Source organism: Bos mutus, chromosome 28 (genome assembly GCF_027580195.1).
Source record: "Bos mutus isolate GX-2022 chromosome 28, NWIPB_WYAK_1.1, whole genome shotgun sequence".
NCBI classification, from domain to species: Eukaryota; Metazoa; Chordata; class Mammalia; order Artiodactyla; family Bovidae; genus Bos; species Bos mutus.
Window position 1 is genome coordinate 26019993 of NC_091644.1, and position 14746 is coordinate 26034738.

Sequence of the window (14746 nt, forward strand, 5' to 3'; positions counted from 1 at the left end):
CAGTGAAAGCACGGAATCCTCACCACTGGACCACCAGGGAATTACTAGATAATGCTTTTTTTAATAGTGGAGGGCAAGGGGTAGGCTCTAAGCAACCAAATATGAGATAAAATTTTCAGTTAGTAGATACAGATATTCAGCTTGACAGTAGTGGCCTGAAAGGGTAGGGACTGTATCTGTTTTGTTCATTGCTGCATCCCAAGCACCTACCATACAGTAGGCATTAGATACAAACCTAGATGGTCAATACACTAAATATCTTTAAATAAACATATAGGATGTTAAATACCAGTGGCAGCAAAGTATGTATAAAATAAAAATAAATGAAGGAATGAGGAAAGATAATCCGGTTGGGGTTTCTGGTTCCTCATGTAGAGGTTGGAAGTAGTAAGTCAAAATAAAATAAATATCCCACAAAACAGTTACGAGTCTCACAGAGTAGGTAGGATTATAAACCATATTTAAGTGTTGAAGTGAACCGGGCAAATGAGATTTGTGTGCGTCTATGTTTCCTAACGGAGAAGGCGATGGCACCCCACTCCAGTACTCTTGCCTGGAAAATCCCATGGACGGAGGAGCCTGGTGGGCTGCAGTCCAGGGGGTTGCTAAGAGTCGGACATGACTGAGCGACTTCACTTTGACTTTTCACTTTCATGCATTGGAGAAGGAAATGGCAACCCACTCCAGTGTTCTTCCCTGGAGAATCCCAGGGATGGGGGAGCCTGGTGGGCTGCCGTTTATGGGGTCGCACAGAGTTGGACACGACTGAAGTGACTTAGCAGCAGCATGTTTCCTAAAACAGTGCTCTAAAATGTCTAAAAACTAAATTTCAGCATCAAAAATTGGGAATACAGACACATAAAATGTCTATATTCCTAAACAACTTTTGATGCTGAAACTTAGTTTTTAGTTTTTTGCCACAGAATCCAGTTGAATGTTGTTTTTAAGTATGGAAAATTCAGAAAGCATCTTCTTGAGGGTGTAAATAAATAACTTGTACTTGATTTGTGATGCTAAATAATGCTAAATTTTATAACAAAGAAAGCAAGAAACCTTTGGTCCCCTCTCTCCATCCCCCTGCAGGCAACCACTTTAAAACCTCTACTTTCTTATGCAGCAGACCAGGACTTGAGTTCTGCTCTGCCTCATTTTCTCCTCCCTGCCATCCTCCCAAAGCAGAAGTTAAGTAAAAGGCTGATGTTATTTGGAAAGTCACACTCAGAACTTTCTGAAGCTGAAACCTATTTTCTTTCCACATACTACACACCAAAACCAATAATGCCATGGGATTTAAAATCAACCACACTAATTACTACATGCAAAGAAATCCAAAAGCCATAATGCGAATTTTCACATAAGGCATTCCTTTGATAATTTGGCTTGCAAAACACAACACATGACATTAGTAATTGGCTAAGTAAAATCTTAAGTTTTAAGAGCAGAAATTTTTCATGCCTTATTTTGAATAATCAGTTACCTCAAATTGGTTGAAGTATGGGTGCAGAAGTAAGCCAGAAATCCTACCAAGATAGTGCCATGGAGAGATAGAGGGGAAAAAAACACCAAAGACAAAGAAAGAATGGTCATCTTTACTAAAGGTTATTTACTCAAAACTATTTTAAGGTTATAAAGTAGGAAGATTACGACAAAATGACATTTTCCCAGTATGTTTTATTTACTATCTCTCATTCTGTCATCAATTAAGAGTTCAAAATATCTAACAATTATAGAAGACGTGTTAAAATATCTTTAAAACAGTCTACTTGTTGTTTTCTAACATTAAAAAAATAAACAGAAGGTAAATTTGTGCCAAAATTTATAATGATCTGAAATAAAAAGCCACCCTACTTTGTTCACTGGCAATTTGACACTGGATTAAAAAAAAAAGTAAATAAAAAATTACCTTCACTGCTGCAGTGACGGCAGCAGTAGCTGCTAAATTTAAACCTTGCCGCCCAAAGTTTACCATAGTTTCATAGCCTCGTTCTTTTGCTTGGACAATATAATCATCAATTTCCTGGAAAAAAAAATCAAGTTTGTAGAATATTAATTTTATTTAAAAAGAATGTCAAGAAGCTGAAAACTAGGACTTTCTCCCCTAATATAATAGTTTCACTCATTTTATAGCATGCAACATGTGATGATGAAACGCATTTCTAACAAATGATTTGTGGAAATAATTTATACATCTTACCCTTTCCTTTGAAGAAAGTAGTGGATGAAGGAATTTTCTGTATATTAAACTTGCTCCTCTGGTATAAGGAGAGAGTAGCCATATGACAAAAGCAATCTTAAGCTCATAGTAGAGGGGGAACCTGACAAGAAAATATTTGAAAAGGATGCTGGTGAAAATAAAACTACAGACAATGAGGAAATCATACACAAAATTTTTTTTAAAGTTCAGTCACTGTGTTACGCTTTCACAGGTAAGAAGTTGTGATCAGGAAAACAACTATGTTTGAACTGACAAATTAATCTCACTAATTATATAGATCAGAGCAGCCTATCCCCTCGCAGAGATTCTAGTTCAAAGTTGTTCCATTCATGTACATTTTTTTTAAAAAAACTGTTTACTTTTTGGCTGCACCCTCCGCGGATGTTGGATCTTAGACCAGGGATCAAACCTGCACCCCTTGCATTGGAAGGGAGAGTCTTAACCACTGGACAGCCAAGGAAGTTCCAAGACTGCTCTCTATAGACAAAGTCAGACAAGCTGCCAAACTAACTGGAGCAGTTCAGAGAGGTCATTCAGTTCAGGTTCAGTTCAGTTCAGTTGCTCAGTCACGTCCGACTCTTTGCAACCCCATGGACTGCAGCACGCCAGGCCTCCCTGTCCATCACCAACTCCTGGAGTTCACTCAAACTCATGCTCATTGAGTCAGTGATGCCATCCAACCATCTCATCCTCTGTTTTCCCCTTTTCTTCCCGCCTTGAATCTTTCCGAGCATCAGGGTCTTTTCAAATGAGTCAGTTCTTTGCATCAGGTGGCCAAAGTATTGGAGTTTCAGCTTCAGCATCAGTCTTTCCAATGAATATTTAGGACTGATTTCCTTTAGGATGGACTGGTTGGATCTCCTTGCAGTCCAACAGTCTTCTTCAACACCACAGTTCAAAAGCATCAATTCTTCGGCACTCAGCTTTCTTTATAGTCCAACTCCCACATCCATACACGACCACTGGAAAAACCATAGCCTTGACTAGATGGACCTTTGTTGGCAGAGTTCATTAAAAGCATCTAACCAGGACAGTAAGGTGCACCCACCCTGTCTGCAGAGCCTAGCTGCCATGGCATAGCAGGACATACCTCCCAAGTGTTAGGTGTGTTTTTAAGCATTTATAAGCTCCAAGTGTGCAATGTTACCCCATATGCACATCTCCTTCTCTTAGAGCTCCCAGAAAACGTCCCCTCCAATTTCATTTGGCCAGAAGTGCAGCACTTGACAGACCTAAATCGTTCACTTGGAAGGAGAAAGGAATCGCCATTGTGGTAACCTGGAAATTAGGCTTATATACCCGTGCCCCTTCCCACTGGGGTTTTTCAGCATCTTCTCCCATAGGCTGACTACACTTCCTCAAGCAAGGACCGTGGGTTTAGTCATGTGACCTGCTCTGGGCAACAGAATGTGAGTGCAACATATGTTAAATGCAAAGAAAAGCTTTAAATGTCACTTGACTCCCTCACTTCAACACCCCCCAACCTCTTGCTTTCAAATTCTGCTTTCTGTCGTGAGGATATCTGCTTCTTCAGGCTTGGTCCATGAACAAGAAGACACTTAAAACTGAGCTGAGCCCAGCAACGCTGGCAGCTGACCATTTGTCTTCATGTACCCTGAGCAAGAAATGAATGTTTGTTTTTTAACCCATTGTGCTTAGGGTGGTTTGTTGCCATAGCAAAAGTTAAGTAACACAGCACAAGGGAACAAGCATCCTGTGGTCTATGCGCTACTAAGGTACGTGATAAAAAATCTGGGCTCTTCTGATGAGACAGGTGGGCAGGGGGCAGTGAGGACCGACTACTGTATAGACGATGAAGGGGTTCTGCACAGTGCAGTTACAGAGGAGTCTCTGGACTTCCGTTGCTCATGACAAGTTTTTTCTACCTTATTTACTTTTTAATAGTGTATATATGTACGTTTGCAACCAGAAAAACAGAGATGCATTTAAAGAGAGAACATGGAAACTTCAAGACACCTAGCTTGGTTTAGAATCTGTTCTGCCACTTAAAAACAAACAAACAAACAAAAAACCCTTCCAAACCCCTTTACCAAAACATAACAGATAAATGAACTGTGGGACAGAAGGAGGAAGAGAAAGATGGATGCAGATACAGAGAAGTTGATACATAAGGGCTGGTTGTGAAGAACATTTAAGTCTCATGACTTCTATTTTTTCTGAGCCATCCAACGTGACCTAGTGTGCTATGAGAATATGATGAGACTTACAAAGTCAGAAAGACAGTGAAAGCAGAGAACGGTAAAGATTTGAAACAGAAACAGGAGGGAATGGAAGAAGCCAGTGACCAAAAGCAAGTAAAAGGAATGGTGACTTTCAAATTGATACCTATATGAGCAACTGATTGATTTCTTTTCAGCTCAGTTGGTAGCCTGGGTAAAGAAGAGAAGAGGAGTGTGGTTGGGCTGATTTAAGTTGGGGGTTTGTGCAGTAAGGGTGGTTGAAGATAGTGGCGAGGTAGTAAATGTTTAGAGTTTGGAAAAAACGACTTCTCCAAGTGATGGCAAGGTATAGTTGGAAATATACTCCTGAAATACAGCACAATGAGACTCAGGTTGTTCCACTAAGTATGACTTCTCAGTAAAATGTTTGATCCTTGAGGATAGAAACATGTTTCAATTCTGCCTCATGCTGTTTGGAATAGGGCAGTCCAGGAGCTGGTGTTGGGAGCGGGTGGTAGCCATGTGGACTTGATGTCATCCAGTTCGAATGTTTGTGGATGAGAATTTTAAGGATGGGAGGGAAGTGCTAAAATCAGAAGCTGTGGGCTTCAAAAGGGGAGTTTGCTTAGGAAATACTAATAAAGCAAAAATAGTGTGAAGTCATCAGTGTGTGGAAAAAAGATAATGACAACCAAGTTTTCTCTGTTCCGAGATCCTGGGACATGTGTGGGAGAAGGGTGGGAGGAAGCGGCATGTGGGCAGGAGGATGAACTGCCTTTATGTGGGGGATTCCATAAGGAAGGTAATGTCCTTGTGGGGAAACCAGCTAAAGGAAATGATGCAATGGATAATTAGGTAGACTGATGAAATTCATTTAGTTAGGGATGGATTTCCTTGGTGGTCCAGTGGTTAAGAATCCTCCTTGCACTGCAGGGGACACAAGTTTGATCCCTGTTTGGGGAACTAAGATCCCACATGCCACAGAGCAACTAAGCCCACGTGTCACAAGGAAAGATCCCCCACGATGCAACAAAGATCTCACGCGCTGCAACTAAGACATGACATAGACAAATAAACAAAAATTTTAAACATTTATTTTAAAAAAATCTCTTAGTTAACAGCAAGAGCAGGATAAGAACACAGAACGCCAGATAAGAGTCTACATTATGGACATTTCTCAATGCTAGAACTTACCAAGCGACTGTTTGATCTGCTACTGTTTCAATTACAGTATACAGGGCAAAGACAATCCAGTACATCATCCATCGAACCTGCAAATAATAAAAATACTTATGAAATAATGGACCAAAATTATTTGAGACTCTGAAGAGTCGTATATATCATACATAGTATGTTGGATTAAATGAAGAAGGCGATGGTTTAATTCTCAACAGGTTTTATGTCTGACTTCCTCACGTCACCACATCAGTTGTCCTGGGATACAAAAATTGAAGGATAACAAACCTCTAGGCTTAATACAGTATAATGTAGGAACCTAAATGAAAAATAGGACATATTTTTCTTAACCGGAGGAAAATTCTTTAAAAGATCTTATTACATGCTTCTTTATGAAGACTGCTGCTGCTGCTAAGTCACTTCAGTCGTGTCCAACTCTGTGTGACCCCATAGACGTCAGCCCACCAGGCTCTCCTGCCCCTGGGATTCTCCAGGCAAGAACACTGGAGTGGGTTGCCATTTCCTTCTCCAATGCATGAAAGTGAAAAAGTGAAAGTGAAGTCGCTCAGTTGTGTCCGACTCTTAGCGACCCCATGGACTGTAACTGTTTAATTATTATAGAAACTATATAGTATGATATGACCATATTTAATCTTTATTAGTCTTTTAAATATCGGAGAAGGCAATGGCACCCCACTCCAGTACTAATGGACTAAGAGTAATTCAGGATATTTTTACCTCTTGTACAGACTAGAGCATCCTATAAGGTCCCTGAGACTCTGTGTCTCTGCAGCAATCCTTCTCACAGAATGGTGAGAAGGATATTCATTTTTCTTGAACTCATTCTCACAAATTTATTCCTTTCTACCTCCCTAAGTACACAGACTCTTTTATCACTCACATAGGTTGGATTTTCGTTAAGGGTTAAAATCTCTGTTTTCTCACCAACACAAAAAATCATCCGACTATAGGCCAGAGACTGTGCTAAGAGCATCACATATATTAATTCACTTATCCCCCACAATAGCATTATGAAATATACTACATAAGTATATAATTATAAGGAACTGGTGGCACAGAGAGGTATTCAAGGTCATTTAGCCAGAATTTGAATCCCGGCTGCCTGACTCTCGAATTGGTGCTATTATCCAGTTTTACCCATGTACAGAAAGGAATGTGAGGAATTGCTGAATGTGAGGTCCAAGAATAACCACTACTTCCCTATTCTCATCACAATAAGATGACAGAAAAAAAATTAGGTCTCTATAATTAGTTAAAAAATTGACCTATTTAGTTTTAATACAGATGCTTCTTTGGGTATTTTATAAATATGAAACTGTAACTCAGGTAGCTTTAACAGTTTTCTGTTTGGAAAAATCAATTACTAACAGCCAGGAATAACTTTTGAAACAATGTGTTGTGACATATGAAGAGTAATTTACCTTGTGTGTGTGTGTGTGTGTGTGTGTGTGTGTGTGTGTGTATCTGACTCGTGACCCCACAGAATATAGCCCACCAGGCTCCTCTGTTCATGGGATTTCTCAGAAAAGAATACTGGAGTGGGTTCCCATTTCCTTCTTTAGGGGATCTTCCCAACCCAGGGATTGAACCCGTGTCTCCTGCACTGCAGGCAGATACTTTACCATTGAGCCACCTGGGAAGCCCAATTTACTTCACTTAAGAACTTAAAAAACTGCCTGAAGCAAATAGCACATTGCTGCTGCTGCTAAGTCACTTCAGTCGTGTCCGACTCTGTGCGACCCCATAGACGGCAGCCCACCAGACTCTCCCGTCCCCAGGATTCTCCAGGCAAGAACACTGGAGTGGGTTGCCATTTCCTTCTCCAGTGCATAAAAGTGAAAAGTGAAAGTAAAGTCACTCAGTCGTGCCCGACTCTTCGCGACCCCATGGACTGCAGCCTACCAGGCTCCTCCATCCATGGGATTTTCCAGGCAAGAGTACTGGAGTGGGGTGCCATTTCCTTCTCCAAAATGGCACATTATCTACATTTAAAATACAATGAAACCGATTTATGATTATCATCTCAAATTAACAAAAAAGTTAGACTAAATATTCTCTTCAGTTTTTCACTTTTCATGAGTTACTTTACTCCCTCACTGCCGCCAATTCCAAGCTTTTTGTCCCAGTATGGAGATTTTTTTCCAGGGTTAAAATCCTATGTGTTTTCTCTTGCTGCCCTCTTTTAAAAGCAAAGTGGGGCTCTCACACAAATTCATTCATTTAGCCTTTCCAAATCAAACATTAATTTAGTACTTTTACCTTTCAACTGTATTCACAAGGTTATCCTCTCAAAAAGAAATGAAAGGGAAAAACCTGGAAACAAAACAGTGCACTTTTATAAGGCTAGAAGGGACCCTGGAGGTGATCACGTTTTTTTGAACTAAACAAGCCTTTATTGAAAACCACTGTGAAACAATTACAAAAAAACACACACCCTGCTCTTGTTGGCCCTTCCATTCTACTCACTGTAGGACTCTTGAGGAGACTCTAAGAAATCCCAGTGCTCCATGGGGCAGAGTTCAAAAATAAATAACACGGCAAACTCCTCTCCTTTTACTGAGGGCCAAAATAAGTAAGTTGTGCAAGAGGCTGAGCTGGGAAATGGGCACAGGGCCATAGTCTACAATGAAGCCTGAAAAAGGCAGATTTTCAAACAAGAGGTTGCTGTCAGGTCAATCTTTTCATTTCTCTCTCTCTCCCTCCTGCACTCAGCACAAGGATTTCAGTGTAAACCTTACCACCTTCTTTCCTGGGAGAGTGGCAGCGTAAGTTAACTGGTCTCTCCCATAGGAACTTTAGGAAACTTTCAGAAAAATAAATGATTTAAGTTAGTTATTTTTTCACTATTTTGTATTTTCATCATTTTACTATTTCACAACCCTCATTATGGCTGTGATCTTCCAAATGGATAAGAACGAAAAACAACACTCCACAAATAGTCATGATTTACCCAATAGAGTTGAACAGTATGGGTAGTTAATGTTTGGTGATACTCTCTGAAATACTAGTTCTCAAATAGACTTGAGCTGCTAGAGTCCCATACATTCAAAGAGCACTTTGACTTCAGTAAAGTCAAGTACTTACCCAGTTTTCAAATTCATTTTATTTGTTTTTGTTAATTTTTGGCTGTGCCGGGTATTAGTTGTGCCACGTGAGCTCTTGGTTGCAGCGTGTGGGATCTAGTTCCTTGACCAGGGATAGAACCTGTGCCCCCTGCATTGACAGCACAGAGTCTTAGCCACTGGATCATCAGAGAAGTTCCTCAAATTCATTTAAAACCCACCAAATATATAAGTGCTTTCACGTATATAATGTTTAACTCTAAAAAAAAAAAAAAAAAAAGACTATATTTATTTAGGTTGTGAGAATATTAAATAATGCCAAAAATTTAAAGAGGAGAAAAGAAGAGAAAGAAGGTTCTTTTTAGTTAAAAAACAACAAACTATACAATTAATAGTGTATTCCTGGTCATTTTCCTGTGGTATTGGCTCAATTTTATATAAGCAAAACTCCATGGTTCTCATTTATCTTTAACGAATATATTCTTTGACAATCTGCTCTCATAAATGTCTGTATTTTTTTGTTTTCCTTGTTAGAAATACGGACCTTAACAATAATTGAATTAATAATTAAATGAATGCAGGGAGTGTGTGTTATTCATGTGAGCAAGTATGAAGAAAGTTAACCTTGAAAAGATATTGCTTTCTTTTTCCTATTAATGGATTTGGTTGGGATTTTACACCAAATGATTACTCAGCAAACCTTTTATTAAAACTATACCTCAAGGCTGCTCAGCCTACTCTTTAAGGTCTAGCCCAAAGAAAATAACAGAATGACGTCAAGGTCAAAAAAAGGGAAGAAAGAAAAGAGCAATACACAAAATGATAATTAAAAATATGTTAAGGTAAAATATTCTTTAGATGGATAGAAAACATCAATAACAAAATGTAGTACTAAAACCAAAAAACTGGTAGGAAAACAATGCAAACTGATAATCTCTTGATTGTATATAACCAAATCTAATAGAAATAAATGCTATTAAAATGTTATGCAAATAAAAGTCAGTAACTTAACAGGCAGCTGTAATATATCATAATCCACCTTTAAAGTTACAGGAAAAAAAATTTATGTTAAGAAAGTGGGAACAAGTTCTATTACTTTCCAGTTCAGAAACAATTGGTAAAATCAACAAACCAATGTTTAGATATCTTCATGAGAACAATGAATAAGAAAGCTGCTCAAAAAGTCCACAAACAAATGGTGGAGAAGGTGTGGCGAGAAGGGAACCCTCCTACACTGTTGGTGGGAATGTAAACTGGTACAGCCACTATGGAGAACAGTATGGAGGTTTCTTAAAAAACTAAAAATAGAGGTACCATATGACCCCGCAATCCCACTCCTGGCATATATCCAGAGAAAAATATGATCCGAAAGGATACATGCCCTCCAGTGTTCACTGCTGCACTGTTTACAATAGCAAAGACATGGAAGCGACCGAAATGTCCATCGACAGAGGGACGGATAAAGAAGACGAGGTACAAACATACTCAGCCGTTACAAAGAGTGGAATAATGCCATTTGCAGCAACGTGGAAGGACCTAGAGAGTGCCACACTGAGTGAAGTTAAGTCCGACAGAGAAGGAGAGATATCGTATGACATCCCTTATATGTGGACTCTAGAAAGAAACGATATGAATGAACCTATTTATAATACAGAAAGAGACTCACAGACTTAGAAAACGAACTTATGGTTGCCGAGGGTGGGGGGAAAGGGATAATTAGGGAGTTTGGGAAGGTCATGTACACATTGCTATATTTAAAATGGATAACCAACAAGAACATATTGTATTAAAAAAAAAAGAACAAGAAGAAAGTTTTTTCTTTACTCAACTCAAAAAGCTTTACTCAACTTTTTCTTAAAAGTCTTTTTGACCCCAGGGAATTGAATTATCCAACAAGGTGGAGCTTATGAGCACTAAGATGGGTACATACACACACATATCCTACTTTTGGTTCATCTTTCAAATAAAACATAATTTAGACAATTCCTAAGGACTCAGGTGGGATCATTACATAGAATACTCATTGATATAGCTGTAATAAGCTCTACCTACTTCACGTCATGGGACTAGAAACAGGAACCTAACAGCTTCTGTCCTCAAGGATTTAACATTTTACTGGAGAGAAAAACAAGTAAATAACAGTGATAAACAAAATGTTCTGCTGTTTTTACTTCATTAAACACCCTAGTTCCCAGTATGAGTCAAGAGTACAAGAGTTTGAGGAAAGCTTATTAAAGGGACTATTTATACAGTTGTGGGTGAAGTTCAAGAAAACCAATAAAGAATAGCGGTCACCCTTGAGCTAGCGACAGCAGGAACCGGCATTACTCGCCTGGTGTGAAGAAGGGTGGACGGGGACAGGTTTACTGGAATCCAGACAGGGTAACCATCAATGTGTGGCCTCAGGGGGACACTCACAGCAACCCCTGGTGGCAGGGAGGAAGCCGGGAGAACCGTAATCTGACCTCACGCTCAGCCAGCCTTCTGATTTTCTGCAGGAGTCTCTCATGAGCCAAACCCAAAGGGAAGTCAGAAATGACGCAACCTGTATGGATCAGCCTCCTGGGCCCTAAGCAAGGCAAAGAAAGGTGGGACGTGGAGGAGAAACTCCACTGAGGGGCAGGTGGTAGGTCCCAGCACTATGCAGCCTCTCAACTCTTGGAAATATATCAGCAATCAAAATCATTCCTCGCCACTTCCACAGACACCTCACCAGTCCAGACGACGATCATCTCCTGTCTGGATTATTCTCACTGTGTCCTAAGTGATCATTCTGCTTTTCTGGGTCTTTTTGCGTACGTCACTCAGAGTGTCTCCTTCGAGAGCAGGTCACTGTTGTTATTGCTCAGTCACTAAATCGTGTTCAACTCTTTGTGAACCCATGACCTGCAGCATGCCAGGCTTCCCTGTCCGTTACCACCTCCTGGAGTTTGTTCAAATTCACGTCCACTGAGTTGATGCCATCCAACCATTTCATCCCCTGTCGCCCCCTTCTCCTCCTGTCCTCAATCTTCCCCAGCTTCAGGGTCTTTTCTAAAGACCTGGCTTGTCACACCAGGCGGCCAAAGTATTGAACTTCAGCTTCAGCATCCATCCTTCCCATGAATAGTCAGGACTGATTTCCTTTAGGATTGACTGATTTGATCTCGTTGTCCAAGGGACTCTCAAGAGTCTTCTCCAACACCACAGTTCAAAAGCATCAATTCTTAGGCGCTCAGCCTTCTTCACGGCCCAACTCTCACATCTGGACATGACTACTGGACTACACGGTCATTCCTCTGCTGAAACTCCTCTGTTGGCCCCCATCAGAATTCTTACATTGGCCTACCAGGCCCTGTGGTTCTGGCTGCAGCTGCCTCTCTGGCCTCATCTGCTCTGTCCCTCCTCCCCCTGTTCTGCTCCAGGCACATCAGGCCCTTCTGCTATCCTTCCTGGGTGCAGATATGTTTCTGCCTCAGGGCCTTAGTACTTGCTGTTTCATGGTCTGAAATGCTCTTCCCTCAGTTATCCATGTAGATAGCTTTCTCACTTCCCTCATGTCTCTGCTCAAATATTTATCTGCGAGCACTTTCTTCACTACCCTGTTTAAAATAACAATGTCCTTCTAACTCCCTTATCATGACTTATTTTTCTCTTTAGCACGTATCACAGACACGTCTAACAAATACTAAAATGCTTTCCTTGCCTTTCCTTACTAAAATGTTAATTCCAAGAGGACAAAGGTTTTATTTTGTTCTGCTCAACCCTCTGTATCTGCAGAGGAGCTCAGTAAATATATGAATTGTTGAATGAATACGGAACCACACAGAGCTTAGCGTGCTCCTTTTTGTAAAGACTGCAAAAAGCTTAGACAAGAAGTAAAGACATGACAATTGAATATAAAGGAGTCTTTCGAGGCCTGGTTTAAAAAGAAAAATGGGGGGAATAAAAAATAGCATGAGGCTAAATAAAAGCATGCTTATAGCCTCAAGGATTGAACATTTTACTGGAGAGATAATGAGATTCAAATTACGAGGAAGCAGGAATACTTAATGGGAGCAAGAACTTGTATGAGATAGACAAGAATAAGATGAGAAAGAAGAGTGAGATTAAGAAGCTGGGGTGCATCTTCCTCTGAAATAGAATCAAAAGGACAGTGGCCATATTGGGAAGAGGCTGAAGTGGTTCATAGGTGAGGACCTCTGTCTTTACTCTGCAGTAGGAGGGCAGGTCATCTTTAACACTGGGAATGGGTGGGAAGGAGAGTGGATTTCAAAAGAGTAGTAAAGATTTATGAAATTTGTTTATACGGATGGAATAGGGATCTGCCTAGGGTAGAGATGGAATAGATTATGTGACCAACCATGCCCTCTGCTTCTCTGGGTGTCAGAGAGAGGTGGCTGCAATGAAAGGTCTAGGATGGTGAAACAGGACAGGGTGGAGGTGACAGCTTGCTGTTCATAAAAAGGCAAATAACAGAGGCTGGCTGGGGAGTCACCCAGCCAGAGCCAGCGCTTCTCAGTCCATTTCTGAAAGAGGTAGGGCCATGTGTCCAGTTCCCGCCAATAGAATATTAGCTGAGGCTTTTGGGAAGTGAGTGTGTCTCCCCACAGGCTCTTCTCTTGTCCTGTGGCTGGGAAGGCAGAGAGCAGAGTAACCTTGGAATCTACATATTACAGATGGGCAGAGCCCTATTTCTTACACGGTTGCTTGAGAAACATTTCTTGATGAAGTCAACACTGACCTGGACTGTTATGCTAAAGACAAATGTTTTTATATTCCCTCTGCCACTGCATTTTTGTTTCAGCTTAAGAATCTTCCTTCAATGCAGGAGACGCAAGTGATGTAGGTTTGATCCTTGGGTTGGGAAGATCCTCTGGAGTAGGAAATGGCAACCCACTCCAATATTCTTGCATGGGAAATTCCATGGACAGAGAAGCCTGGCAGGCTACAGTCCGAGGGTTGTAAAGAGTCAGACATGACTGAGTGAGCAACTTACCTGCTTATTTATAATTACAGCAGCTTAGCCTACCCTAATATAAAAGGTTATCCTCTAACCTCTGTGGGGACTGCAAGAGCCATGGTTCCAGAATTAGGTGGACATCAGTCAAAGTGCTGTTGGCTGCCACCTGTGACACCACTAATGCCCTGGTTGGCACTGATGGATGCTACTACCACGATGACCTGGAAACGGAGAAGAGGAGTATCATTTTAAGAAACGCTGCCTGAGATATCCCCAGGGGACTCTCAGAAATATTGGGGGGATTCTCCTGGTGGTCCAGTGGCTAAGACTCTAAGCTCCTAATGCAGGGGGCTCAGGTTCGATCCCTGCACAGAGAACTAGACCCCACATACTACAATTAAGACCTGGGCATCCAAAAAAAAAAAGTATTTGAGAAGAAACTGGAAGATAGGCAAGATTGATGTTCTCATGCAGTAGACTGGGGCAAAGCCAGAGAAATATTTTTTTTAATTACTTTCATTATCCTTTGGCTAGTGTGGCCTCTACCTGTATAAATTTGTTATTGTCTGTAATGTCAGTACATATGACTTACAGAAATCCCTTGGTATTTTCAGTAGGTCAAGAAATCAGATACAGACGCTCATTAGAAATATGCATAAAGTTTAAAACAATTATATTCTGAGTGGTAAGCCAAAATATTCAGAGAGTAAAATGCATAAAAATCAGTGGGCAGACTACATGAAAAACAGTTGTTCAATGGCCTATTTGGCCGACTTTGGTTTTGTTTTCCCAAGAGTATACCTAATGATTATTATAGTACTTGGCAGAAAATAAATGTTAAGAAATATTTATTAAATTATTAGAGACCTGGGCTAACTTATGAACAATAATATAATTTCCCTCTTTTTCCTAATTATTTTGTAATAAAGTTCTTTTGAAGTGGTCACAATAAAATGGCAATCATTTATCAATCTTGGGACACACTTTCCCTACCATATTTTTCATAACTAGAGAAATGTGATGAATGTTTTTTAAAAATAAAATATTTGCAAATAAAAATTACCCAAATGAAATGTTAAAATCATTTAAATATCAAAATAAATTTATTTTTGTAAGAAAATATACTCTTATAGTTAGGCAAGTTCTTTCG

The 14746-nt window shown here is 40.2% G+C and overlaps 1 protein-coding gene across 2 annotated transcripts in view; it reads right to left on the reverse strand.

Moving 5' to 3' along the window:
• The window catches only part of REEP3 (receptor accessory protein 3), a 99509-nt gene that overhangs the window by 18290 nt on the left and 66473 nt on the right, over positions 1 to 14746 (reverse strand). The window contains exons 1-4 of one of the 2 annotated variants that reach the window (XM_070364927.1): positions 8677 to 8893; positions 5590 to 5666; positions 2195 to 2315; positions 1904 to 2017 (exon numbers count right to left, since the gene is read on the reverse strand). In XM_070364927.1, the coding sequence (XP_070221028.1) occupies positions 1904 to 2017; positions 2195 to 2315; positions 5590 to 5657 (303 nt within the window). In that variant the 5' untranslated portion in view covers positions 5658 to 5666; positions 8677 to 8893. Of the gene's footprint in view, positions 1 to 1903; positions 2018 to 2194; positions 2316 to 5589; positions 5667 to 8676; positions 8894 to 14746 lie in introns of those variants that run through there. The other variant, XM_070364926.1, reaches the window with a different exon arrangement.